Consider the following 26,270-nt stretch of genomic DNA (forward strand, 5'->3'; position numbering starts at 1 on the left):
ACTCCAGTTGACAACTGCTAACACCTTTTTGGTCCTAAAGATAATCAGTGCAAATGAAATGATTTTAGGAATGGTGTTGAACATAATAGAGGTTCAACATATCATACAAAGAAATCGAGTAGAAAGCATCTTACGAGAAAGAAAGGGCTGACACTGTTGTGTGTGCTGCTGATCGACTGGAATCATGCCTTGCATCTGTTATAACACACTGCAGGAAAATGGTAGAAATCAAAACATAAAAATGGTCACATTTCTCTACTCACAGATATTTTCAAGGTTTACAATCTGATATAAGATTTTATATCTTTGTACGTGCCAGTCTACATAATATACTCCGAGTACGGCAGGTGTATGAGTATGTGGCTAAAGACAAAATGAAGTTAAAATGACTACTTGTACCTCTCCATTCACAGCATATGCAGGGTTACTCTTCACTTGTTCTTGAGCAGCCAACATCGACTCATTGGAAACCCTCTTCACGACTGTCAAGTAACCAAGCTTTTTCAAGACTGTTGAAGTGATTAAAAATAGAAGTATTTTAGAATGCATCTGGTAGGGCAGAAACCAAAGAAGGAACAGTTCAGTCAGTTTGAGCTATCTTGATAGAATATTCATGATTTAACAACCTGTAAACTGCTGTTGACTGCCTTCTCCTTGCAAGGAGAAAGACTACATGATTTTCAGAGCATCTGAGAATGTGCATTGCTAACCTGTGTCGAAGGTCTTTTCTCCCTCTGACCCGATGTTGGCTGCTTGACAGAAACTTGTGTATTGTGTCTCTGTCAAGCCACAGGACAATACTCCATGAATCAATCTATGAAAAAGAGAGACAGATAAGTGACCAGTTACAAAAAACAAAAACTCTAAAATACCGAGATAATAAATTTCAGTAAATTTCGAGCAAAAAATGAAAGAGTGCTCACCTCAAATTTACATAGTACTTTGGAGGAGATCCTCCCATGATGGGGGAGGAGAGCCACTTGAAAGAATCTCCACCAACGCATGAAATTGTCACTGACACTACATGACTCTGTCGATTGAAGACAAGTGATTCGCAATCGAGGGGTTTTCCACAATAACAACATGATGTCGATAGCGTATTACAGAAAAAAGAAAACAGAGTTCGCAGAGATTCTTCGCTGCAGAGATATATGGAGTCGTTCTCTGCTGAAGATGCAGTGATTTGCATTCTTTGTGGCGTACGTTCTGCTTGTGGAAGAGAAATTGGAGAAAAAGGATCACTGAAAGGCAAAGAAATACGCGAAGATGGAGTAGAAGAAGCTGAAGGAATCGAAAACCGTGCAGTTGTGGATGGTGTAGAGAGGAGAGAGGAGTTCGGACTTCCCGTTGATGATAAGCTCAGATCGCTCGATGTCATTCGTTTCCTCTCAATTTTCTCCTCAAAAGCTAACAGAAGAGCTTCCATTAAATCTGCATTCTGTGTGCTTGTGGTCGCTTTTGTGAGATTCAACGAGCCTCTGGCCATCTTTATGCGGTCTTTGATGCCGAGAAGTCTGCTCTCCTGAGTTCGAGGAACTTCTATGTTGAACAAGAACTGAGGACCTTGATCCGTTGGACGCTTTTTCTTGGGTACAGATGGGTTATTTCCCTCAGCCATAACGATTAAATTTCTCAACAAAAATATCTTTCGAGCAGCGACAGCCAAGACTTTTCGCCAAACTGAACTAGAGTTGTGAAATTCTGTCTCAAAATCGCACTTACTTGCGAAATCATCCATACTTTAGAGGTTTTGTCACAGAGTATTGTCACAAATAATAATAGTCTGAGCATTGCGCATAGAATGTTTCATGAATCCGCTAGTTTCAATGAGAATAATCTGAAGGCTCGGAGAACCAATGTGTATTAGGGGCTTGGGACATAAGCCGAAGTTATACGGCGCGAATTTTGAAAAGACAACTGTACGAGTGTCTATCCTATCAGTTCCCGCACAAGATTCTCTTTGAATTTGACAAGGGTGACTCTGGGATGGCCAGCTCTTCTATACATGATGTGGGCATTCAACACAGCAACTTCAAGCATATGAAAGAAAATTTTGTAATACCAAATATTTCCTTTCATAAGCCTGCAGGAAGTTGCTATGCGTTGATCACCCAAATCAACTCCTCCCATATGGGAGTTGTACAGGTTAATCAACTGTGGCTGTGCAATGTTCTGCCTTTGCCATTGTCCTCGTGTTTTCACCCTTCTCTCTATCTGTCCGATTCCCAAACCCTCAGGGAGAGTTGAGAGTAAATGTACCAGCTTTCGGTCCTTCCATGTCACACAGATGAGGTTGCCACTTTGACGGAAAAGCGATTCTCCCCTGACAAGGCTTTTGACCTGCTCGCATTGCTGGTCAACAATGTCCTGAGGTAGGTACTTTCTATTTCCCCTCACTGTTCCACAGGCTCTAATTCCCTTTTTTTCCAGTTCTAGAAAGAGTGGTACACTGGTATACCAGTTGTCAACAAACAATTTGTAACCTTTGTTGAAATAAGGCTCTGTTAGCTTTAGAACAACTCGCTTAGCCAAATCCTTGCTTGCTGCTGGACACTCTTTTCCAGTGTAAATAGAAGTACCAAGTACATAGCCAGATGCTGAATCTGCTATAACAAAACCTTTGATCCCCAATCTGCTTCTCTTCAAAGGCAAAAATTGTCTGAAGTGAACACGGCCCTTGAATTTGATCAATGTCTCATCAAGAGATAAATTCTGAGAAGGTGCATATACAGCTGTAAATCTGGGCACAAGAGCATCTAAAAATGGTCTAATTTTCCACAGTTTATCCCTGTTGGGATCTGTCTGGTCTGGGGCATTGCAATTATTTACAAAGTGGAGATATCTCAGAATGTGAAGGTAGCGGTCTCTTGACATGGTGCTAGAAAACAGTGGAGTTTTGGTGACCGAATCAGTTGACCAGTAAGCTTTCAAATTGCTTTTTTTGACAAGACCCATTGCCAATGTGAGCCCAAGCCAAGCCTTTAGCTCTGGAAGGGTAAAATCGTGGAGATCACCCAGGGAATTGTCCTCAAGCTGCCGTTTTTGATGCTCAAACCGTTTGGTCTCGCGAATAATCAGCTGTTAAACATCGTCAGTAAACAGAAGTTGGAAGTAATCTAAACAATTACTGTTATTGTCCATTTCTACCCTCAAACCAACCTCTTCGCGAAAATCTATGCCTTCTGGGGGTTGTATAGTAGATGTCCATCTCATATTGGAGTAGTTTTGCTCCTCGTCATCGCTGTTTTCAATTTATCCTTCACTTTCCCGTTCCTCTTCATCGCTATTTTCCTCTTCATCGCTGCTATCGACATTGGAAGGCGCTTCATGGTCAGAATCCACGTGGGCGATTCGCAGAAATGCTACAGGCAAGTCATCTTCGTCCACAAAAGTTAATCCCATCGATTCTGCAGCCGCCATTTCGATCTTTTTCGCAAACAGATGTCTTACTAATGTTTTGGCGACGCCATATTTAAATGGCAGACGCGATATAATCAACAACTGGAGTAAAAAATTCCGGAAAATTCGTATTTCGATGTTTCGAAGAGCTCTTTTCGCTGAAAATGAGCCTCATTTTGTTATCCAGCGGTTTAATACATAAATAGCCTCAGTTCCCCACAGGCTTGCTTTAAATAGGAACAAAAATAGGGTGATGTAATTTTCTACGGCTCTGGCCGTAGTTCGTCCCCCAGGGGTTAACAGTAACAAAATAATAGTTTGTGTGTTCAATTCATTATTCAGACAGTTCATTCAGTTCATTCCTTTTTATTATTTTCCATATACTTATTAAAACAGCCAACAAGTTGGGACATGAGCTGAATTTGCTGTCCTTGCGAATCTTGCATCCGCTCCATAAAACTAGCCATTTGTTCCCCTTCAGTGGCAAGCTTTTTGATGGCTTCGTCAATTGTATCATCTTCGCTGTCGCTGTCGTGCACGCGAGCAGGCCGCTTTTGACCCTTTACTTTTTTTCTTTCGCGTTTTCTTGCCACTGAACTACCAGCGGTTGTAGGGGTGGTGCGACCAGCCGAACTGGAACTGCTTGACGCTTCAGCAGCACTTGTTTCTGGACTATTTGGTGAGCTTCCACTGTTTTCTGCGGCCTGCGTGCCAGCTTGCTCCACGTTGTTACACGTGATGATATCATGGCAGCCAAGGACAGAATCAATTATGTCGTAATGAGAACTTTTGCGCAAATTTCCCCCACTTTGCCGACGATTCCAGTCCTTCTTTTCTTTGTACTGGTTCTTCAAATGCTTAACTTTGCGCTGGCACTGGTCGACGTTTTTCTTTAGGCCTTGTCTTTCATTCAGCGCCTTGCAAATTTCCTCCACATTATGGAATAGTCTTCCATGTGATATAAGGAACACAGAGTCTCTGGGGTTATTTAAACGCAAGATCAATGCCACTCTATAACGCACGGCATTCACGGAAAACAGCTTTCAGTTATTAGTTAGTGTTTTAATTTTTAAATAGTTTTAGTTAATGTAATTGCTGATGAATTGTTTCGTGCTTAAATAAAGATTATACCTTATACCTCCCAGGCTTTGTGGCTATCTTTGCTTTCCACTTTTTCAATATTGTCAGCCCAAAGCTGCAATAGAACTTTTTCGTCGTCGAAACTCCATCTCTCCCTTTGATTGGACTTCTTTGCTTCACCTGAGGCAGCTGAAGGGACTGGTGATGGCTGGATTGGTTGGCGATGTTCAAAAGCCTGGTCAAAAGACGGCTGCGAGCTCGAGGTCGAAGTCGATGGCTGCGAGTCTTGGGGAAAAATCTGCGAGCCAAAGGGTGCGAACAATCCATCCCCATACTGCGAATAACCAGGTGAATAACGTAAATTCGTAAACTGGTATGGGATGAAATTCGCCATAATAAAACGTTTGAAGAGAAAACCGGTGACTAAAATTTTAACCCGATAGCTGTAGCTAGCAGTGCACACGTGTTGTCTTTGCAGAATTGCAAAACTCCAATTTTTGCCCGTATTTCAGATTTGATTGACGTTGACGACAGAAGAAAAACAAAAAATTGTTATTTTAAGGCCAAGATATGACCTGCTTTGAGGCGGGACATCAGCTTGTTTGATCTTTAGGTCCTTCGGACATAGTTATGTCTGGGCGCGACAAAAGGGTCGCACTTGTCGCAAGCATACGATGACAGATTTTATGTCCAATGTAAACACCAAAAGCACTAGTGCGACCCCTGCCTAAGTTCCTTTAACCCTTATCATGCTGACTTTGAGTTCAGGTTACAATCCCTTAAACTGACTTTATTTTTAGAAACGCACTCATGCACGACAGTTGATCCTTTCAACAGCATTGAAAGCTTTACTTTTCATCAAATCCCAACAACCTATATATCAAATTAAAGCTTAATAAATTTCCTTTTTGATTATTCTATTATAATAAATTTTGAACCTAAGTTGCTTTTAAAATTTAGCTATGAAATCATGTTTTTGACAAAAGTTATACATTAACAAATAACACATATTAATTTCTTCCAAAAATTATCTGTACCAGCCTAAAATGGCAACCAGAGTTAAGTCCTAGTCCAACAACTTGATAAAACAATTCCTGTGACTGTGAGAGCATTTTTTTTTCTCAAAATAGTAGCAAAATTGCATATTTGTCTAGTCAACACGTAATCAAATTAGGAATTTATTTACATTGTTTGGTTTTGAATTAGTTCAAAACAGTCAGCTCAGTTGTATGGGTCTAATTGGTCTAAATTTATCTATTTCTGTGTTTGAATTGACTTCAAAACCAAACAAAACCAAAAAAAAGATGAATAATGGCTATGATCAGTTAATCAATTGGTTTCAGCATCCACATTGTCATTATTGGCATCATGTCTTCGAATGTAAGCAGCAACATAGTCCTCAACAGTGTGGTACAACTGGAAGCAGTCTTGCATACAGAGTGCTACTTTACAGACACTGCACTGAAAGCTAGACTCCTTCCCTGGCCTCTTCCTTTTATCTCCTGTCCTTTTCAGAATCTTCTTTTGGGCAGGAAAGCAAACCACACATGCCCGGGTGCTGTTGGACTTCTTCCCAGTACCCAGTATTTTCTCTGGGAAGTGACCTCCAACTTGGAGGCGGGTTAAGCCTTCAGCTGACCTCCTTGGGCGGCCTCTTGGAGTGAGAGAATGGGAGATGCCAGAATTCCTAACAAGCTCCTTCACAAGCTCCCTTCGAAAGGTCCTTTGCAGTACAGGTGACTGGGTTCTATGTTTGTAGAGGATGTAAGCATTCAGGATGCTTAAGGAAAACAGATGGAAGAACACTTTCTTCCACCATTTCATGGTGCGTCGCCTGAAGCAGGAATAGGCCACCATCTGATCACACCTGTCAACTGCCCCCATGAACTTGTTGTAGTCATGTACAATCTCGGGTTTAGTGATTGGGCGCCCAGTTCCAGGGTGATTTCGGCCAACTTCTACATCTGCAATGGAGTGAACAGATGACAGCATCTGGAAAACTCTGCGGTCCTTAAATTTAACAGCCAGCAAAGTTCCATTATTCATAACAAACTTGTCACCTTTTTTTTTCACTTGCGCCCTTTTAAATTCCTGGGGAATACCTTTCCTGTAGCGGGCTGTTCCACAGGCCCCAGTGTTCTGCCTATAGAGCTCAGCAAATAAAGTAGGTGATGTGTAGTAGTTGTCAACATACAAACACCTACCCACATTCAAATAAGGTTGCATGAGCCTCATGACTAAGTCATATGTTTTGCCTTTAGCACTGGGTGGTTCTTGGTTTACACCAGTGTAAATTTCAAACCTACAACAATAGCCATTACTTGAGTCACACAACTGGTATGACTTTACACCATACTTATCTGGCTTGTCTGGATTGTACACTTTGAAGTGCACTTTTCCTCTGAATGGAATCATTCCCTCATCTATGCAGATATTTTTGCCTGGCTTCCAGACATCTGAAAAATTCCCAGTGACAACACTTTATATAGTGCCAAGCTTGTTTACTGGGTTATACCCTTCCTGTCCTCGAGGAATATAATTATCATTATTGCACAAGTGAAAAAATGTTAAAATGTTCATAAATTTGTCTCTTGACATAATTTGAGGGAAAAAGGGAGTAGATAAAACCTCGTCGGTGGACCAGAAATCCTGGATATTTTCTTGATTCACCAGGCCCATCGCAGTAATCATGGCAAGAAAAGCTTTCATCTCACCAGATGTCACACCATCCTCAGGCCAATTTCTAAACCTCGAGTGCTGAGGTAAACGATCTCTTCGCTGTAAAGATGCGATTGTTTCCCTTGCATATTTATTTGTTTGGGATGCAATCTCATCAAATAGGTTTTCAGGAAAGAGGAGATGAAAGTAGTCAGAGAATGATGGATTGTCAGGAAGCTCCACATTCAACCCTCAATCAGCTGTGAAGTCAAGCCTTCGCGGGATTTGATCGCCAAGGACCCAGTTGTCTTCGGTTTCTTCTTCGCTCTCCTCCTCGCCATCACTGTCTTCTTCACTTCTGCCATCTTCTTCTTCGCTGCTTTCAGAATTATCCGTGTTTTCATCAAAATCGCTATCCTCTCCACCAACAACTTCATCGATAGTTCCTTCATCAACAAATATAATATTGGCCGCCATCTTTGTTTATCAGTTTTACCGCGCAACAATATTAATTTCATGCTAATTAATTCTTTTATTCTACTCGGATCTTCGGAACTCTGTCGGATGCTTAATTTATGTCCCTTTGGTAGGCCCATGACCGTAAACCTACCAAAGCCCGACATATTCCGAACTTCTACGCCTCTAAAACAATGATGTTCGGAAACCCGGAATATTCCGGGACCCGTCCACATGGACGAACACGTGCGCCCGAAATATTCCGGGAGCCGCACGATAAGGGTTAATTTCTTCTCTACCTTATTACATGACATGTTAATTTCGCGAATTTCGCGATTTGAAAAAAAATTGCGAAAATTAAGTGACGCGAAAATTAAATGTCGCGAGAATAACATGACGCGAAAATTAAGTGACTCACTATATGTCGACAATTTAAAAAGTGACTTTATTACACTATAAACGTTCATAACAATAACTATTCTGAAGTAATGTTCTGGTCCTCTTCATCACTACTGCTTTCAGTCTCCTCTTCATGATCAGGCAGCACATCTTTTGCACAGTCCTCAAACTGTCCATTCACTGGCTCCTTGTAATGCTGTTCTACCAGTTGTTTGAACCTTTCAATTGCTTCAACGTTCTTCGTAGATGCGCCTCCATTCTTACTGTCGCCTCTACTGGAATCTCCAAGTCTCCTTGTATGAGTGGCGATCGTCGAAAGTGTGCGTCTTTTACTGTCACGAAGACATCTGCGCCTCTTGAAATAAGAAATCTTGTAAAGCGACTGATTTCACGTCGTAAATGACCGAGTGTTACATTCGATAGTCGTCCAGGAAGCAATTTTGTCGCAGCTATTGCGTATCGATCGTGTTTGTTGTTTCTTTCATGGATGCAGGAAAGAACGTCTCCAACCTTAGGTTTCCAAATCTCTTTATAAACGTGAAAGCCTCTCAGGCCGCAGGGAAAGGAATATTGGAGAGTACCAGAAACTGAAGCCATCACCAAAATCAAAGTGTCTTACTCTAGCAGGGTTCAATGTTTAAACATCTAAGGTATTTCTGGTTTTTTGACAGCTGACGATCACATATCCCTGCCGACCACGTGAAATCATTGTGCATTTACAGTATTCTACAACTACACGTGTTTTCTGTAGAAATTACACATGAGCGTTCGTCTACTACCATTACATGTCTTTGTTTCAGTTCGGCTTCTCTCTCAGTAGAGAAGAACCTTCGCCTGAAGATTCGGTGGAGGTAGAAATACTTGAATCACATATACCGAGGCAGGAGGATACAAATTTAGGAGTGGTTGAACACAGGGAAACCGCGGCCGCAGTTGTAAACCTTTCAAGACCCGCCGAGATTTCGCAACCAAATCAACATCCTAAGAGAAATAGGGGAAAATATTTTCAATACAGCGGCGAGGATCGCGTAAAAATTGGGAAATTCGCAAATGAAAATGGCAACAAAAAAACCCTAAAACGCTTTATTGAAGAATTTCCAGGCTTAAAAGAAAGCACAGTGCGTGCCTTTAAAAAGGCATTTCGAGAGGAACTTTCTGCGCAAACAAGACAAGGAAACGTTCAACTGGTTACGTCCCTTGAAACGCAGAAACGTGGGCGACCACCGTTCCTTCTCGAGCAGGCACAACAACCAAGCCATCAATTCCAAGAGGAGTTTACGACGAATGCAAGCTCACTTACCTGTCGGACATTGACAATTGCATCAAGCAACACAATATTCCACCAGAACTTATTCTTAATGCTGATCAAACACCGAGTTCTTACGTATCAGTGGGTCGAATGACCATGGCAGCAACAAACTCTCAGTCTGTACCAATCAAGGGTTTGACAGATAAGCGTAACATCACTCTAACATTTGTGATTTCTTTGTCTGGCGAATTTCTCCGTTGCAAATTATATACCAGGGTAAAACTAAGGCTAGCCTTCCTCGGAACTTTAGTTTTCCCAAGAGCTTTTGTGTCAGCCAAAACCCAAAGCACTATTCAAACGAGGCAGAAACAATAGGCCTTATTGATTCTGTAATCAATCCTTACGTGGTAAAGAAACGCAAGGAACTTGGCCTTCCACGATCTCAAAAAGCGCTTCTTATCTGGGATGTCTTTAGAGGTCAGAAAACGCAGGTTTGCTCGAAGCTCTCCTCGCTGAATATAGAAGTCATTTCTGTCCCAGCTAACATGACACATTTTTTTCAACCCTTGGATCTAACGGTTAATGGACAGGCCAAGAAGTTTTGCAAGAACAAGTTCGCGACGTGGTATTCCGCAGAAGTCCAGAAACAAGTGGATAGTGGAATCAATTTTGAAGATGTCGATGTTGATCTCAAACACAGGATGAAATGACTAAATTAAGTTTCCTTTAAGGTAACTTAAAGGTTAACATTAGAAGTATTTAAGACATCTTTAGGTGACATGCAAAAGTTCTGAAATGAATCTTTAATTGAACTTTCAGAAGTCAATTAAAGTCTCCTTATGAACCATTTCATGAACACTTTAGGATCACATGAAAGTAAACCTAAATAACCATTTAATTGACTTTAAGAATCCTCCTAATTCTCGTAAACTCGTCTTTAATTGCCAATACTTCTACTTGTAAAGGCAACTTAAAGGTTTCTTTAATCGATTGTTTCCCTTTAAGTACTACTTAAAGTTGCAGGTTTTGTTGTAATTCATCTTTAGTTGTACTTTCAGGTCCTCTTAAATTTCAAGTTTTGTTAAAATTCATCATTTAGTGACCTTTAAGTGCCTCTAAAAGCTGTAGTTTTCACCTTAAATTGACTTTTGATTTGCTTAATCACACCCACATTTATATTATAATAACTTATAATATTTTGGGAAACTTCTAAATTGTTAGAAAAAGAGACATCACACATGCAAGTAATTACAGAATGTTTGAAATTGCAGTGATGAAATAGTTTCGTTCAAAACTCACTTCCTCCCCTGAGATAGAGTAAACCCACAATAAAGCTGAGGATATCTCATTTGAGGCACATACATAATTAAAAAAGAGACATCCAAATGTTTGAATTACTAATTGTCATACTTTATTAAGATTGTTTCTCTTTCATTAATGTATAATTCATATGATCTCAGTCATCTATATAGAATAGAATAGAATAGAATCTTTATCACTATAGAAATATAAGAACTACAGAATATAACTAGCTGTAGCAACACACTACACAAAAAGCTATTAATTCACAAATTTCACTCTCAAATCCAGCCACTAAGAAATGCAATTTGAACTGATACTAACAATAAAAAATAAGTTCAACCTATCAATCTAAAAAATCAGTATATTTTTCTAAATCAATTTAACCCATTGACACCTGAACCGCCCGTAACCGCCCGTGCCGCGTGGGGGACTTGCGCGAGAGACGCTTTCCCCCCTATCTCCCCAACTAAGCAGAATTTTGTCTCCAAACTTCCTCTGTTGTTAGAGGATCTATAAACCAATCAGAATCCGTTTTTTGCGCAGTTATTTTGATAACTTTAGGGGGTAGTACAGAGGCGTCATTTTATGCGTTCACAAGAAATGATCAACTACAAAGAAATGGCGTACGCGCGGCCGACTTTCAATATTTTCAAGTCGGATTTTCTGTTCCTTTCCCACCACTTTAGACCTTCTGGAACACAGAATGAAAAGGAAAAATGCTATAGAATAATCTGCTCGAAAAATAATGGACATCACGGTCTTAAAGGCGACAAAATAAGCTTTCGAGTCGACAACACTACAATTCTCTAGAGCGATGCGAATTAGGGCCGTAAAGCGAAAACCAAACTATCGGACTTCAAGCGAGGCCAAGAGACATTATGAAGATTCAAAGGCACGGTAAATATCACGTTTGAGTAATGAGATGTCCAAAAAGTATTGTTTAATAGAAGATTTTGTGTTAAAACGTAGAACTTTCAGTATTTTCAACACAACGCTGCGCAATATTCTAGCCGTGAAGTCAAGTAAACATCGATCTAAGCATGATGAATTCTACTTCGTGGGTTTCGCACACGTAAGAAATTCGTACGTTTTTCGGTTCTAACAGAAAATCAAGAACTGTTTTGAATAAAGCTTTCTTCCCGAAACGTTCCTTGGTCAGTTTTGTCTTTCTCCTCATTTATAATTTCCATGTAACATGAGATCTCTCCACACACTGATGAATTTGCAAATTCACTTTGAAATCCAATCCGCATACTTTTTTTGCACACGTGCGCAAAAATTTACTGATTTTTATCTTTTATCTTGATTTTAGAGTAAAAACTTAATATGCATCTATTGCTTTCCTCGTTGATAGTAAGTTATTTAAATGGTCTTCTTTCACGTGAGCTTGTTTTTGGGAAAAAAAGATTTGTCAAACTTTACTGCGCATTGTGTTTACTTTTCCGGTTTCTCCAAAATTTTAACTTTTGGGTAGGCACGTGTTACACGTAGGAGTCAATGGGTTAAATTTGCGATAGCTATCAATTATTTGCTGACCTGTACATCAATATGGAAAAAAAAGTATCTCATATGGAGGAAATTAAATATAAAATTGAAGAATTCACAATTACTTACTTTAGATAATGAGACCATTAAAATTGCTAATTAACATATTCAATGAAAAAGAAGTCTCTCGCAGGCATGTAAAAGACCTTCATTCTAGACATGGCTGATGAATACCTTTTTTAACAATCAATTTGTCACCTTAAATTGATAAAACAATTTTTTTTTACTGCCTTATTGCCCACCCTGGAAAATTTTCAGTCGGTGGGCATCTCAGAGAAGGTTGCCCATCAACTCTGGGTAGGATTTTCTCCTTAGCTCTTGAAGTGAGTTTTTTCATATAGGCCTTATCAAGTTTTTTTTTTATTTTTTCATTCTTCTACTCTCCCATTGAAGGCGATGGACAGAGTATTTTGTTAATTTTGAGTTATTTATATTATCATCCTCGTAACAGCTTTCTTCACTGCTCATCGCCTCCATCACAAGAACCTCCGCCACTCTCCCCTTTTCATGCTGGTCAGCCCAGTTGACCAGCTCCAGGGCTGTAGTTCGTCTCATTAACTTCTGAAAAAAAAATATGCAACAAGCATGAGAAGGGTATTATAAGACCTCAAATGGAAAATATGATCCAAATTACTAATTTCTCTTTATATGCATGTGCACACAGTGTAAGAATGGAATTCTTAAGCATGTTATACTATAGAGTCTCCTTGTCCTTTATTTTTCATCAAATGGTCCATACAAGCTATCATTTATCTCAAATCACATATTAATATTTTTCATTCTTTTCCTCAACTTCAGGTCCATCTTTAAAATAATATTATACAATTACCAAATTTACTTTACAAAGATTTTCTTTGTAAGGAAGGCTCTAGATACAGACTAGAATACATAATTCATTTAACAATTGCTCTCATAGGCACAAAACAATTTTGACAGGACACAGTCCCTTAAAAGTGTCTATACGCTAAGCCATCCAATTTTGAAGTGGCAAAAAAAAACGCATTCAGTGGGAAACAGCAGGGTATGTGAAAAGTAAATTGTTAAAATAGTATCCCAATAAATACCTCTCTTTGGCAACCACTCTTTCTTGTTTTTTGTTTATGTGCCTCAGCGATTACTGCTCTTCAGCTTATGTGTTTCTAGGCACGTTTTAAAATATCTTTGTAGAGCAGCTGTTCAAAGAAATAATTATCAAAATGCCATGAGAAGTTGATTATAAAAAGATTCCCATATAAATAAATGACAATGTTCAAATTTATAATCATTTATGGCTGGCCGCATAGGAATATTTGCCAAGTTATATAAATTTGCAGTATGTCCTTGGTGATTCATTGCTAAGGTGTGCAGTAAGCTTTGTTGAGGATTTACACTGAACTTAATGTTTCAGAGACAAGAAATTAACCTGAAAGTTCTAGTTTGCAACATATTTAAATTTCTGCAACATTTGAGAAAGTTATTATGTAAATTAGGAAAAAATTAAAAATATACCCTTCCTCTTGTCCTAAATTTGAAACATATAAGGAGGGTGCTCATTAGAAGTTGCATGATATCTAACTGTGTTACTGAATGCTAGTTCTATGATGAAATTTTTGTTGAGGGAAAAGTGGTTAAAGACACTAACTGATGTTACAGACTAAAAGCAGGGGTATCTTTAAGGACTGGGCTCTAGACAAATCGACCAACTGTGAGCGCAATTTTGTCTGGATGTTTTTAAGCCAAGGCCTTCAGTGAAACTCAACTTGTTTTAAAAGAGATATACATCAATACGCTTAAGTGCCAAATATTTATGCCCACCTGCTAAAAATCATAATGACACCCCAATGAAAGTTAAATGCATGTGCTATGATTATTGATAGCTAGCTTCAATGATATCCTTTGTCCAGGGACACTTTTCAGGTCCTCCCTGTTGATGTACAACGTGCTCTACTGTGCGCTCAAAAATTCCATAGTTATCAGAATTTACTCTGAGACAAGAACAAACACCGTGATTAAGCCACGTATTCTGTTTTAACAGTATTAACACTTAGACAAAAGCAACAACAATAAGGTATTCACATAACATCTCAATATTTCTAGGAGCAGCTTAGACTCTGATTTCACGGTTTAATCAATATAAAGTAAAATATCTTTGAATATAATAACATGTTACTCACTCTTCGTCAAGATAAAATCCACCAAAGTCGTCTTTTTTTAAAAGAAGTTTATATATCCTCCTCACAGCTCTCTAAAAGATTGAAATAATTTCAACAATCAATTTATGACCTTTCCCCTATTTCCACTTCCACGCTTTTTACACAAGTACAATTAACCTTACCCGTCTGTGTGATTAAAACAGGGAAAGTCAAAAGGGTTCAAGAGAAAAGATAATAACATGAATTTTCGTACTGGATTATTCTCGTTGAAAGAACAGGGAGGAAAAAACCTTTCTGGTAGACCTGTTTATGGTAAAGGGGATTATCAAGTAAATGTAACCACACATAATTATGCCAAATGATTACCGTCTAAATAATTGAGTTATGCATATAATTTGCGCGGCAAACACGTACTCAACATAAAAGCAAATCTTCCACGAAACAGAACTGAATTCAGCAAATCCTGAACATATATATGCTCATCAGTTAAGTTTTTCTACTCACTCGACAAGCTGGTGGAACTACTATCGTCCTTCGCTTCTGTCTATTTTGGCGCTGACGGACTCTGGCTCCATTATCACCAGTTTCAAGACGGTTCTCAATCCGCTGAAGAGCCTCTAAGTTTGATTTGTTGCTGCACTCTTGCTGCTGCCGCAGCTTTTCATTTTCGCTCGCCAGAGCCCAGTTGCTGCGGATCAATTCCTCCAGCAGTACGATGCATTCTTCGGACATGTTACTATTTCTAATTGCCGCTGGAACCGCATTATCATCTTGATTTTGTCCACGATCGTTTACTCGTCTTTCTGCCATTTCCTTCGCTTACTTTCTCTAACCCTGAACTAACTGTGAAATAACCAGACAACAATCGCTTCGTTCAGATGCTTTGTTTACAGAGTCGTCAACGGAATTGAAATTAAACCTGGAAGGACCTCCTGTTGATATTGTGCCTCGTTGTGATATACACTGTACCGATTGTACTGGGCCTAGCTAACGCTGGCGAGTACAAATGAAGACTCAAGTGTGATTGGAAGCAAGGAAACACGCAGGCCTTTTGTGGCGGGAAAACTTCTACTACACGTTCGATCTTCACTTGTTCAGGCAAACAGCTTTGTACCGATACCTAAATTTCATCAAGGTAAGTTGTTCATATATCTGAAAATCTAGCCGTGTGAAGGTAAAGGATATCTTGTAACAAAGGAAATTTATCTAAGCGGCAAGTCACGGCATCGACGTTAATTAATTCGATGATATTTCTTGTGCAAGAAAGTGATTTTGTTGTGTAATGATATGTGATCGACGCTTTATACAATTGTGAATTGTTTTCTTTTAAGTGTGATTAGAACAATTACGATAGCAAGCTTGTGATAAAAATGCTTGTATGTATGGCATGCAAACAGAACTCAGTCGAGAACAAATAAGTAGGGGCAGGGGTGGGAGGTAATGGACTTTTTTGAAATAGCGGGTTACTTTTCAACAGTGGAGGATATATACATTTTTATTTTGACTAGAAAGGAATGAATAACAAGATAAGCTCAATTTAATACAGTCAAATCAATAACAATACAACCAATACCGTACAATTTTTGTTTAGTGGGAGGAGAGAGGAGTGGGCTTATTAGGGTAAAGACATTTTAGTCAGGAGGCCTTGATAGATATGGGGTACCTAAAGAGCAGTTGTGGCATTGAGCTTGCATGAATACTGGAGTATGGTCATTAAAAACCTCATGTCAGTGCCATTCAAGGAATGTAAGCTTCATTCCTTGATTGTATTTTGAATTTAAAACTTTTAAGTAATCATACATGATACTTGTTATGAACATAAACATCAAGGACACTTTTGAAAGTTTGGCAATGGGAAAAATTTGCATTGCAATTAGGGATTAAAGTATGTCTTAATTCTTAACTGATTGTCATCTCCCTAATATTAGCTGGTCTGGTTGACCATTTTTTAGGTTGTGATGAGTAATATCAATCAAATATGCTGAATCTGCCTGGTGTTGCAAAATGATGACTAGTTTCAGAGTTTCAGGCAACATTGTTTTGGGGAGGGGGAGGTGGGACTTGCAAGAAACTTATTAAGGAGTTTATTTCAAGATTTACTTTTTACTTTGTTAAGTGTAAGGTTGTCAACCACCAATTAAGGGGAGAGCAGGGTGCTGAGTACTTTGGCCATGAGTTGTAGCTTCTTGAATGTGAGGTTTTTTCCAAATTGTGGAAATTCCATACAAGTTGCAGATTACAAGTGAGAGGTTTTTAGTCATCTTAATGCTCCTGGATCATTGTGAGTGACCACATTATTTTCACTAAGCATTTTTTGGCTTTCTGATAAACATTTACTCAGTCCAAAGTAAAATAAGATATGCTTAAGGATATATAAAGAATATAGAGATATAGAGTATCAATGCTTGGTTCAGGCTCCAGAGACAAGTGTCAAAAAAATTTTTTTGACAAATTATACATAAGTAGACAAGACAGGCTTTACACACAATTTTCATGCATTTGAATGTATGGCTTCTAAACTGAAAGTAGGTTTGAGTATGTCAGGTTTTTCAAAATGTGGAATCTTTCTGCAAGGTTTGGGTTGTGAGTGACAGAGTTTTAGTCAGATCTTAATGCTCCTGGATCATTACAAGTGACCGCATTTCTGTTACATTTACATTTTTTAACTTTGTGATATTGTTGTTTCCTTTGAAAGTGGGTATAGACATGACAAAATCTTCCAATAACATAGGCTCTCATCACTTGGTACAGTCCCAAACTGAACAACTGTTCATATGTAGACTAGTCAGTTGTTACCACAATTTTCTTGTGCTACAATTGTTTCAGTTGAAAGTAGGTTTCAGCCTGTCAGCTTTTCTTCCCTCTGCATTTATTTCATTACCCAAAATAAGGGAGGGGGGCCCTCCCCTAGATCTGCCACTGGGTTATAAGCACACGTCATTTACTTCATGCACTCTTCTTTTTCAGCTTGAGGATCATGTTTCAGAAGAAGACATTTCACTCCCAATGGACAAGTTGGATCACAGAGAGCTAATGGTATCTTGTGTAGGATAGTGAAAGAAAAAACATTAGAATTTGAGTTCCTTGTGAGGATTCAAACGTCATGCAGTCAGCCCAGAGAAGGCAATCCCAGCTGGGTGGAGAGTTTTGTGCGCTCCTCTCAGTGCTTGTTTATTTTTGCGTCCCGAGGAGAGGTGCAGTGCAGATTGCCCATACTTCGGTCTTACCCTTTGGTACCTCGGCAATGATATGCTCGTATCGTTTTTATTTTTATGCTTTATGGTTCCTACTTCTTTTTTTTATTTGATACGTGCACTGAGCCGTTAAATAGGTCTCAAACCTGAAGGCCAGACCCATTTCGGTTGTCGGCTGTAACCACCAGAGGACTGTGTCTGTATTCGAGCAGGGATTTACTTTTCTCTTTTCTCTGGCACACTTGACATTCAAAGTCAAAGGAATGCAAAGCAACTATAGCCAAGTTGGAGAGTATCTGGTCTTCCACTCAAATTTTAAAAAAATTCAGTTTATGCTTTACCTAAGTTATTTAAGTACCATTGGAGAGATCACCTCAAACTGATACTTTTAAGAATTTTGATAGACATGTCGTTGCCATGGTAACCAAGTTTTGGGCCCCCAACTGTGAAAATAATGGTGTTCTTGTAAAAAGGATATCTCAAGAACTAGCGGTCCTATTCACCTGAAATTGGTATCAAAACTAAGTACAAAGATGGCTTTATGTCATGAACCTCAGAAAACCCATATTTTTTATGCCAAGCTATTATAAAATTGCAACTGTTCCTTGATTACAACATTTTTGTTTGTATTATCACCATGGATACATCTGTCAACAACCATGTAACTAAAAATCACTAATAATTTTAGGTTCACAACACAGAACTATACTCAAGCAAACCTCCCTGAAAATTTCATCCCTTTTGGTTTAATACTTTTCAAGAAATCCTTTTTGCCATGACGGGCACTCTCTCAAAATTGCAAAACTGAGAAAATCAAGTTTAAAGATTTAAGTTGATCAATCAAAATAATCACTAAAGCAACTGGTGCCTTTTGGAAAGTTTAAGCTAAGCTCTTTGATGTTCTCATTAAAATGCACCAGGTGCATATGTGTCACCCTCCTTTTCCTGGGATTTGTCATTTTTTTTCTTTCTTTTTCCCCTGAGTAGCCTCCTCCTTGTCTTGTTCTTCTCTTGGAACTTGTATTCAGCTTTCAAAACACGAATCTTGTCCAACTGCTGGCATTCATTTATACAGAATTCACCTGGGGGAATTCCAAGACTCTCAAACACTTTAATAGCTGCTCTTGAACCAATATTAAAGTGAGCGACAGCATCATAAACCCCCAGCTGCAGTACTTCAGAACCAACAAACACCCCCTTTGGCACACGCTCCCAAACCATACCATTGAGTGACTCATTCTGGTTTTGAGTCTTGCCATCAAGACATTTGCTGAGAAGGCTGTCCTCACTCAACCTTTTATAAATGGGTTTGATTTCCTCTCTGACATCTAAAGGTAGGCCAGTTCCATGTTTGAAAGTGTTTGTCCTATTGACCTTGTCCCGCTGAAAACCACACCAGCTTTCAGGACCCTCAGGGCAATGCCCATGGTAATTACTGTCTGCAGAAGAAGCACAGTGAAACAAGCTGGCATAAATTGCCTTCTTCATGGCAGCAAGATCACCTGAGTTGCTTCGAATGGCAATTCCATAGTAATTTTGCAGTCTGTCAATCATGGCATCTGTCAGCCTGCCTTTCCCACCCATCCCTTTCTTTTCCTTCTTTAACTTTCGTAAAGCTGTTCCCAGTCGTTTTTGAACATGGCCAACACATTCCTTCTTTTGAACTTCAATATCATAGACTTGGTATACATCTTTGACTAATGAGTAACTTTTGCTGTCACCATCGCCATAATATTCATCATACTGCAGCTTATGCAGATCTACTGACCTTTGAAACATTCGAAGGGCGCCTTCTGGTTCCATAGCTGGTGCTGAACCCTTAAAGTTTGCCTTGCAAGAGGCTCTGTGGTCTGCTCTCCATGCAGTAGTTTCTGGGGTGTCAGGATCATTTTCATGCTCCCTGCACTTGATACAAACTTTGCTTAGGGGCTCAACATCTACCACTTTCCCTGTATCCATGCTAATAGCACTCACACAGCCATTTAAAGAAGAAAAGCCTCTTCTCTGCCATGTTCCATCAACAGACACTCCACATCTTGCTATGCCCTCATCTGAACCTGGCTTGATATAGTGAATCTCTCTTGCAGTATCACGCATTGTCTCCAGTGAGATCTTCTTTACTGCTCGGAGTATTTCTTTATTATGGCGAGCATATGGTGTAGGTCTAGGAGGTGGCGGCATGTTCATAAGTCCACAAAACCTCTTACCTGCCGCACGTCCACAACCAACAGATCTTGAAGCATACACAAATCTTCTGTTTACTTCAAAGAAACGGCCTATTTGAGCTGAAGTAAAGAATTCCATAGACCAACCACACGAGCAGCAAAGCAAACGAAGATTCGAGGCACAACCTTTGCGTTTCATAGCTTGCTCTTGTAAAATTAAATCACAAACAAAGCATTCTTTGCATGGCATACATTCCATCACAGAAGACAAAATTCTCATATCTACAAACCCTAATCCACTTATGATTGACTCCTTACACTCCTTGATACCCTCAGAAGATGCGGTGGTCAGACCTGCTGGAATCTTGCGGGCAGAAGCTGAACATTCTTTCCCAAGACCTTTGGTGCTGACACTCGTTTTTTCCTTCTTCGAACGCTTCGATTCAGTAGAGTACTGGTTTCCACGATATTTACGCTTTTTTGTGTAACCAGAACGAGCCTTTGGTGGCATTGATAAATAAATTATCAAGCAAAATCGCAATAGGAATAGAGTGAACGAATACGACCAAAATGGTGGATGATAAGTTGGGAAATAGTGTCGCCACATATCATCCGCCATTTTGGGTGCTCGTAACTCACTGCATGTATGCCTGATTGAAATGTCAATAAACAACGGGAATAACCAGGGAGGGGTCCCAGGAGAAATTCCGTCGTTTCCTTTTGACTGCAACTGCGTTTTGTTTTCATAAACAAACCGTTGCTATGGTCGTTGCTAAGGTGAAAATTCATACTCGCTAAGGAATTTAGCAAAATTTTTGACTTTACCTCCTGAATATGGAAAAAAGGAAGCTGTAGAATGAAAGAGTAATGGTTAAAGATACCAAAAAGCACCATTTTCAAAATGAAAGTTTTTTGACAAAAAATACAAATTTTTGAGTGGAAGACCACCTTCTGAACAACATCATAAAATTATGGCATTAGCAGAACTGAATGGTGACTGAAGCTTTCAGAGCTTAACTTGAGAGGGGCCACAAGAAGTAACTGTCTATGTTATATCAGTCAAAAATCAGTTATCTCTCATACATACTGGTTGTAAGGTTTTAAAAATGTCAAGTTTTTCAGTGAGTGGAATCTCAATGCCTAGCACAAGCTGCAAATGTCAAAATCCATATATTGCCAGGCTCCAGGAAGATGTAAGTGGGTATAGACATTCAACTCTTTCAAGAACAAACTCTATCTCTCTTTATTGTCATTTTTTTGTTTGAGACTCTCTCTACATACATACTTGTTGTAAGGTTTTAAGAATGTCAGGGTTTCAGTTAGTGGAATCTCAATACCTACCATAGGCTGCGAAGGTCAAAGTTCATATATTGCCAGGCCTCAGGAAGATGTGGATAGGTTATGACCACATTCATTTCTCTAAACCTAGATATTTTGTTCCAATTTATTTTGTTTAGTATTGTTTTTGGAGTTCGGTACAGACTGCAATTGACAACTTTCTGAGTAATTTTTTTGAGACAGTCTTAATCTCTGGTCAGTTTAGGTTCTTTCCTATAATTGTTCTTTTAATACACTGTATGTATGAAGTCTTTTGTTAAAGGCTCTTTAACGCAATGCTCATTCATTTTATTTTTCAAGGCTTTGAAGTACATGTAACAGAATCTGAAATTTGGAACGTTGAATGATGCTGTGTAATATTTAGGTTAATGCATGCATACACAGACTCTCTGGAGTCGCAGTCTTTTAATCTGAAGAATATTTCATTTGTTATTATGAATCTACCTGTTCACAGATGAATTTCAGAAAGCAATATTTTACCTTGTATACTATGTGCCCCTATCTACCCATTTCACCCCCTAAGATCTCAATATTATTTTTCTAAATGCCTTTCATACAGTTTTTTTGATATATTTGTGAGAATATTGATGTATTGCTAGTGTGTTAGGGAGAGTTGCTTATAGCCCACTTTGGAAAAGAGCGGTAGCCTGGAACCGAAGTCGCCACGCAAGCGCTTATGGGATTGTTTGGGGGGACGCTCAAGTCGGCCATCTTGAATTATGCCCAAGCACGTAAGTTGTTGTGTGCCTTTGTGCACCAATAATTTCAGAAACTCCTTCGGATTGACGTTTTATCGAATTCCAAAAGATGAAAGTATTCGCAGAGAATATGTCCGTTTACTAAGAAATGATAATTTGAAGATAGAGTCCGACAGTACACGCGTTTGCTCTGTGCATTGGACTGGAGGTAGTAAGCTCAGCAGAACTCACCTTCCATCGATATTTCCTTGGAGCAAGAAGGAAAAGGAGCGACGGATTTTGTCCAGAACGGAAGCGACTGCAAATACAGCAAGCAAGAAAAGAAAAGTGGACGTGGGATCTTCTACCGAAATTGACGAAGGGACTCTTATTGAAATTGATCACGAGGAGTCCATTCCGGCCTCTTTTTGCGATGCAGCGGCACAAACTGAAATGACTGTAGAAATGCTGGATCGAATGGAAGCCGAACTTAAAGAGATGAGAGAGGAAATGGAAAGGTTGGCAAGGGAGAGAGACGAGTTATCAAGGGAGTTAAAGAGACTTCAGCATGTAACGAAAAATCAGAAATTTGACATTGTAAAATTTAAGGACAGCCCTGAAGATGTCGAATTTTACACAGGCCTTCCCCACTGGGATGCACTTAGGCTCCTTTATGACCTGGTTAGTCAGAAGGCTCAGAACCTGAACTATGGCAGTTACGAAAAGAAAGACAGTGGTTCAGAGCAAAAGCTTGGAAGGCCCAGAGCATTGACTTTATTTGAAGAGTTTGTTTTGACTTTAATGAGACTTAGGCTTGGCTTGTTTCAAAAGGATCTTGCACACAGATTTAATGTTTCTGAAACTACTGTTTCTGTTGTGTTTAACACTTGGATTCGGTTTATGAGGATTGAACTGGAGCCTTTAATTTGCCTCCCCATGAGAGAGCTTCTACATCAGTTCATGCCAAACATTTTCAAGGAACTTTATCCAAGGACAGTTCTAATTATTGATGCTGTTGAAATTCGAGCAGAGAGCCCCTCATCACTTGACATGCAGTCAGTGTGTTATTCCTCGTATAAAGGAACAACAACTATGGTCTTTCGCCCACTGGAGCCCTGGGATTTTTAAGCGAGCTTTACACTGGTAGCATAAGTGACAAGGAGCTTACCAAAATGTCTCATGTGATTGACTACTTGCATCCTAGGGACGATGTCATGGCAGACAAAGGCTTTGACATACAAGATGACTTTGCTGCAAAAGGGGTTACTGTAAACATACCTTCTTTTCTTAAAGGAAAAACTCAGTTCTGCAGAGAAGAAATGACACACAACAAAAAAATTGCTAGCCTGAGAATACATGTTGAGAGATGTATTGAAAGGATGAAAAACTGGCATATTTTTGAGAGCAGAATTCCTTTAACATTGGCTCCTATTGCCAGTGACTTATAATCATAGGGGCACTTACAAACTTTTTACCACCTCTCATTGATTAAAGTGTAATGCATGATTCCAGAAATGTCCATACTTCACCATAGGAGGGTTTTTTCATTTAAACCCTTCCAACCCCCGCCGCCCCCCCCCCCGGAATTTCTAGTTTGCCTTCATATTTTCCCTAATAAACTTTGGCTGTAGGGTCCCCCTCCACTCAGATTTTTGAAGCCCTTTCATTGGGTGAGTATGGACTTTCTGGAACCATACAACAATTTTTCACTTTCTACTTGTACATAAAGCAATGTTTTTCTCCAAGCAGATAGTGGAATCTTATTTAGTAACCTTTCTTGATTTGCCTCATCTTCAATAATATGCAAGATTGTTCACTCAGACTTTGATTATTATGTATTATAATCTGTGTATTTGAGCTCATTCTGTTAAAAAAAGCCATACACACAAAGTAAATTACAACTCCAGCTGGGCAACCATCATAAGCTGTTACTACACTGCCATCTTTGTTGAAAACAATGAAGCAATTATACAACACTGTCTTTTTCATTGATGGAAGAACTTGACTTTTAACATAAAACTTTCCGTCAGATTCCCTGCATTTAATGCTAAGGACATGGCCAGATTCAAAAAAATTGTATCCCTTGACAAGAGGTTTTGCTGTGGATAATAATTCTTAGCATCACTCTCTTCAATCATGTACCTCCATATTGTACCAAATGATATAGCAGGTAAAATATTCAAATCCTCTGTAAATCCGTCCACTGGAAAGTTTTCTTTGAGTTTTTTAGCATTAATTTCTTCCATGAGTCCCAGGTCTGCCTTAGCTTTAGCCAAATGGATTCCACCATCAGGGTCCTTTATCTTCGAGCTTAGGCCACCAGCAATATAGTCTTTTACCCTGAAACACAGTAGACAAAACACGAACGTATTAACGATGTTCTCAGAAAATTGTCGACTAGCATCGTAATGTAAAGCACAGGGGGCAATAATAAGAGTTCTCGAATAATTTCAAAGCTTTCTTACCTTTGAACAAGCTGCATTTTCTTTCCAGTTGTTTTAGCTCCACGGCAAAGCCATCGCTGCAGCTGTTTCACGGTGCATTCTTCTGGTATTTCCCGAGGTAAAATTGCTCCTGGTACATCTTCTTCTCTTAGCTTTACGCTGTCAGATTTGTTTCTTTCGATAACTTCGACCTTATCGCTATTTTACTCTGTTAAAACCTTGCTGTCACTACTACATTCCGCGTTAAATTCCGCCATGTTTTTGTTTTACTTACGTCCCCCCAAACAGTCCCATAAGCGCTTGCACGGCGACTTCGGTTCCAGGCTACCGCTCTTTTCCAAAGTGGGCTATTGACCAGTCCATGAAGTAAAAGGGTTGGGAACTCCACGTGTTGGGCTTCCAACTGAAACAAAGGCCTCATTTCACTTTATTGTAATAGAATGTAATTATAAACTGACTATACCTTGCCAAGGTCACATTTTGTTCAATTTTGTACTGGAAAGCATACTACTTACTTGTACTGGAAAGCATACTACAGAATCTACTTGTTCATAAAAGATGGAAGCTGGAACCTTAAGTGGAATCTTTTGAGGAAAGAGATCACAGTTAATCTAAAAGCAATCTTAACTGTATGAAATTATTGGATATTTACTAAGTAACCAGCTGAAGTTTAGAAATACAGTAGAATATTCTTATTACCACAAACTTTTAAAAGCAATTAGGACTTTCCTCTGTGTAAAGATACTTACTATTTCTAATACGATGCTCCCTTTACTTGAAATTTCTTGAAACAAATCACGCGAATTTGAAGTCGACCCGAAAGTATCTGTCAAGTTCGACTTGTTACGTTTTCGCTCATGCCTTTCGAAAGTTGAACGTGACACGAAGTCATTACAATGAGCGCAGTAAATATATCCTTTCTTGTCATCGCACTCCATGCGTTCTATAAAGGAGATGCGAAAATGAAAACCCGTTGCTTTCAATTCAGATATTTTGACAAAATTTGCTATTCCTGTCCGACGCAAGTACTGGCTAATTTGTGATGCATTTCCTATTGACAGTTCAGATTACAATTCGACTATCTTTAGTGTGTCAATTAAAGATGTCAAAACAGCGAGACTCGTTTAATTCTCACCTCAAAGGTTAACTAAATGTATATTAATTAAAAACCTTCTTTTGTGCCAAAAAAGAGACCTCTTAAAGGATGCTAAAAGATTTATGGTATTAAAGTTCACCTTATGTTCAATTAAAGATTCATGAAAGGTAACTGTTAGCTTTTGAATATTTCGGTTTACAATTAAAGACGCCTAAAGCTTAAGTCAACCTTTAGGGATGCTTTCCGTTTTGCCTAAAGGCACTGAAATAAGAGCATTCGTCCTGTAAAGGTTTCTATTGTTTTCCAATGCGCATCCAATGCATCCTAGCCAAGACTGGATCTTTAAGGGTTATACACTATCAGCTAGGTCAAGAAGGTAAGAAAATGACACGTCACAACTCCTCTATTAAATTGCTAAGGCAACATACAACATAAGTTTGCAAGACAAACTTGAGATCAACTGTTTGGCCAACCATTCACAACATCCTGGGGATGGGGAGTCTGTGTGCACCCATACACAAGTTACCACAGTTTTTATAACTTTCGCTCTGTCCACATCATTTAGGTTTCCACTCTTCAGATTTCCATCTGTAATTTTCCCAAACTTAGAGGGAATAATGAAGGCAGAAGGCAGATCAGGGCTTGGCTTACCTTGCACTGAAACTGGTGCACATGACACTTTTGGGGGAATTGGAGTCGATGTTCTCTTATTTTGAGAGGAACAGAAGACATCAGAAGCATCACCAGATGAAGAGGAGTTTAGTGTCAAGGTTGATTGGAACGAAAGTTCTGATTCATCATCATCAGTGAATGAATCACTCCTAGATGTTGATGGCTTGGGCACTTTAGTAAAGCCAGGAGTCAGGGGATCTGACACGGAGCCATTCAGCTGTGTGAGAAAGTTAAATTTAAGTACAGTTATGCTGTTGATACTACAAGAATGCATTTAAATGTAACACTTATTCATAGCTATACAATGTTAGAAAATATATTTCTCTAGTTATTGTATTTGGCACACAATATTAGACCACTTATGAAAGAATGAAAAAAAATCAGAATACTGGTTTCTGTGAGCAATAAAATGTGTATGAACAGCACTTAATTTGATGTGCCCAGAATGCTACAATTAGTATTTC

General features: G+C 39.1%; 5 protein-coding genes and 1 pseudogene across 5 annotated transcripts in view; 1 reads left to right on the forward strand and 5 right to left on the reverse strand.

The window, feature by feature from the left end:
* The window catches only part of LOC113669169 (uncharacterized), a 3,493-nt gene extending 1,750 nt beyond the window's left edge, over window positions 1–1,743 (reverse strand). Inside the window, exons 1-5 of the mRNA XM_089197501.1 lie at window positions 924–1,743; window positions 711–814; window positions 400–509; window positions 135–208; window positions 1–34 (exon numbers count right to left, since the gene is read on the reverse strand). The exon at window positions 1–34 is cut by the window's left edge and continues 79 nt beyond it. Coding sequence (XP_089053627.1) covers window positions 1–34; window positions 135–208; window positions 400–509; window positions 711–814; window positions 924–1,738 — 1,137 coding nt within the window. The 5' untranslated portion in view covers window positions 1,739–1,743. The remainder of the gene's footprint in view (window positions 35–134; window positions 209–399; window positions 510–710; window positions 815–923) is intronic.
* A 1,999-nt stretch (window positions 1,744–3,742) lies between these two features.
* Window positions 3,743–5,448, reverse strand: LOC149051061 (uncharacterized). Its single transcript, XM_089197495.1, has 2 exons — window positions 4,538–5,448; window positions 3,743–4,328 (listed from the first exon to the last, which is right to left on the reverse strand). The coding sequence occupies exons 1-2, from the start codon at window positions 4,871–4,873 to the stop codon at window positions 3,756–3,758; spliced, it is 909 nt and encodes a 302-aa protein (XP_089053621.1). The 5' UTR covers window positions 4,874–5,448; the 3' UTR covers window positions 3,743–3,755.
* Window positions 5,449–14,140: 8,692 nt separating this feature from the next.
* Window positions 14,141–15,161, reverse strand: LOC149051062 (uncharacterized). The gene has a single exon (XM_089197498.1). It carries the CDS (start codon window positions 15,028–15,030, stop codon window positions 14,707–14,709), a length of 324 nt encoding a protein of 107 aa, XP_089053624.1. The 5' UTR covers window positions 15,031–15,161; the 3' UTR covers window positions 14,141–14,706.
* A 2,566-nt stretch (window positions 15,162–17,727) lies between these two features.
* On the reverse strand, window positions 17,728–20,186 carry LOC149051063 (uncharacterized). The gene has a single exon (XM_089197482.1). It carries the CDS (start codon window positions 20,184–20,186, stop codon window positions 18,321–18,323), a length of 1,866 nt encoding a protein of 621 aa, XP_089053608.1. The 3' UTR covers window positions 17,728–18,320.
* Window positions 20,177–24,451, forward strand: LOC149051064 (uncharacterized; annotated as a pseudogene).
* On the reverse strand, window positions 23,580–24,176 carry LOC149051065 (uncharacterized). The gene is made up of 2 exons (XM_089197497.1): window positions 24,060–24,176; window positions 23,580–23,934 (listed from the first exon to the last, which is right to left on the reverse strand). Exons 1-2 carry the CDS (start codon window positions 24,074–24,076, stop codon window positions 23,580–23,582), a joined length of 372 nt encoding a protein of 123 aa, XP_089053623.1. The 5' UTR covers window positions 24,077–24,176.
* Window positions 24,452–26,270: the final 1,819 nt, after the last annotated feature.

Source organism: Pocillopora damicornis, chromosome 2 (genome assembly GCF_964200805.1).
Source record: "Pocillopora damicornis chromosome 2, jaPocDami1.2, whole genome shotgun sequence".
In the NCBI taxonomy this organism is placed as follows: domain Eukaryota; kingdom Metazoa; phylum Cnidaria; class Anthozoa; order Scleractinia; family Pocilloporidae; genus Pocillopora; species Pocillopora damicornis.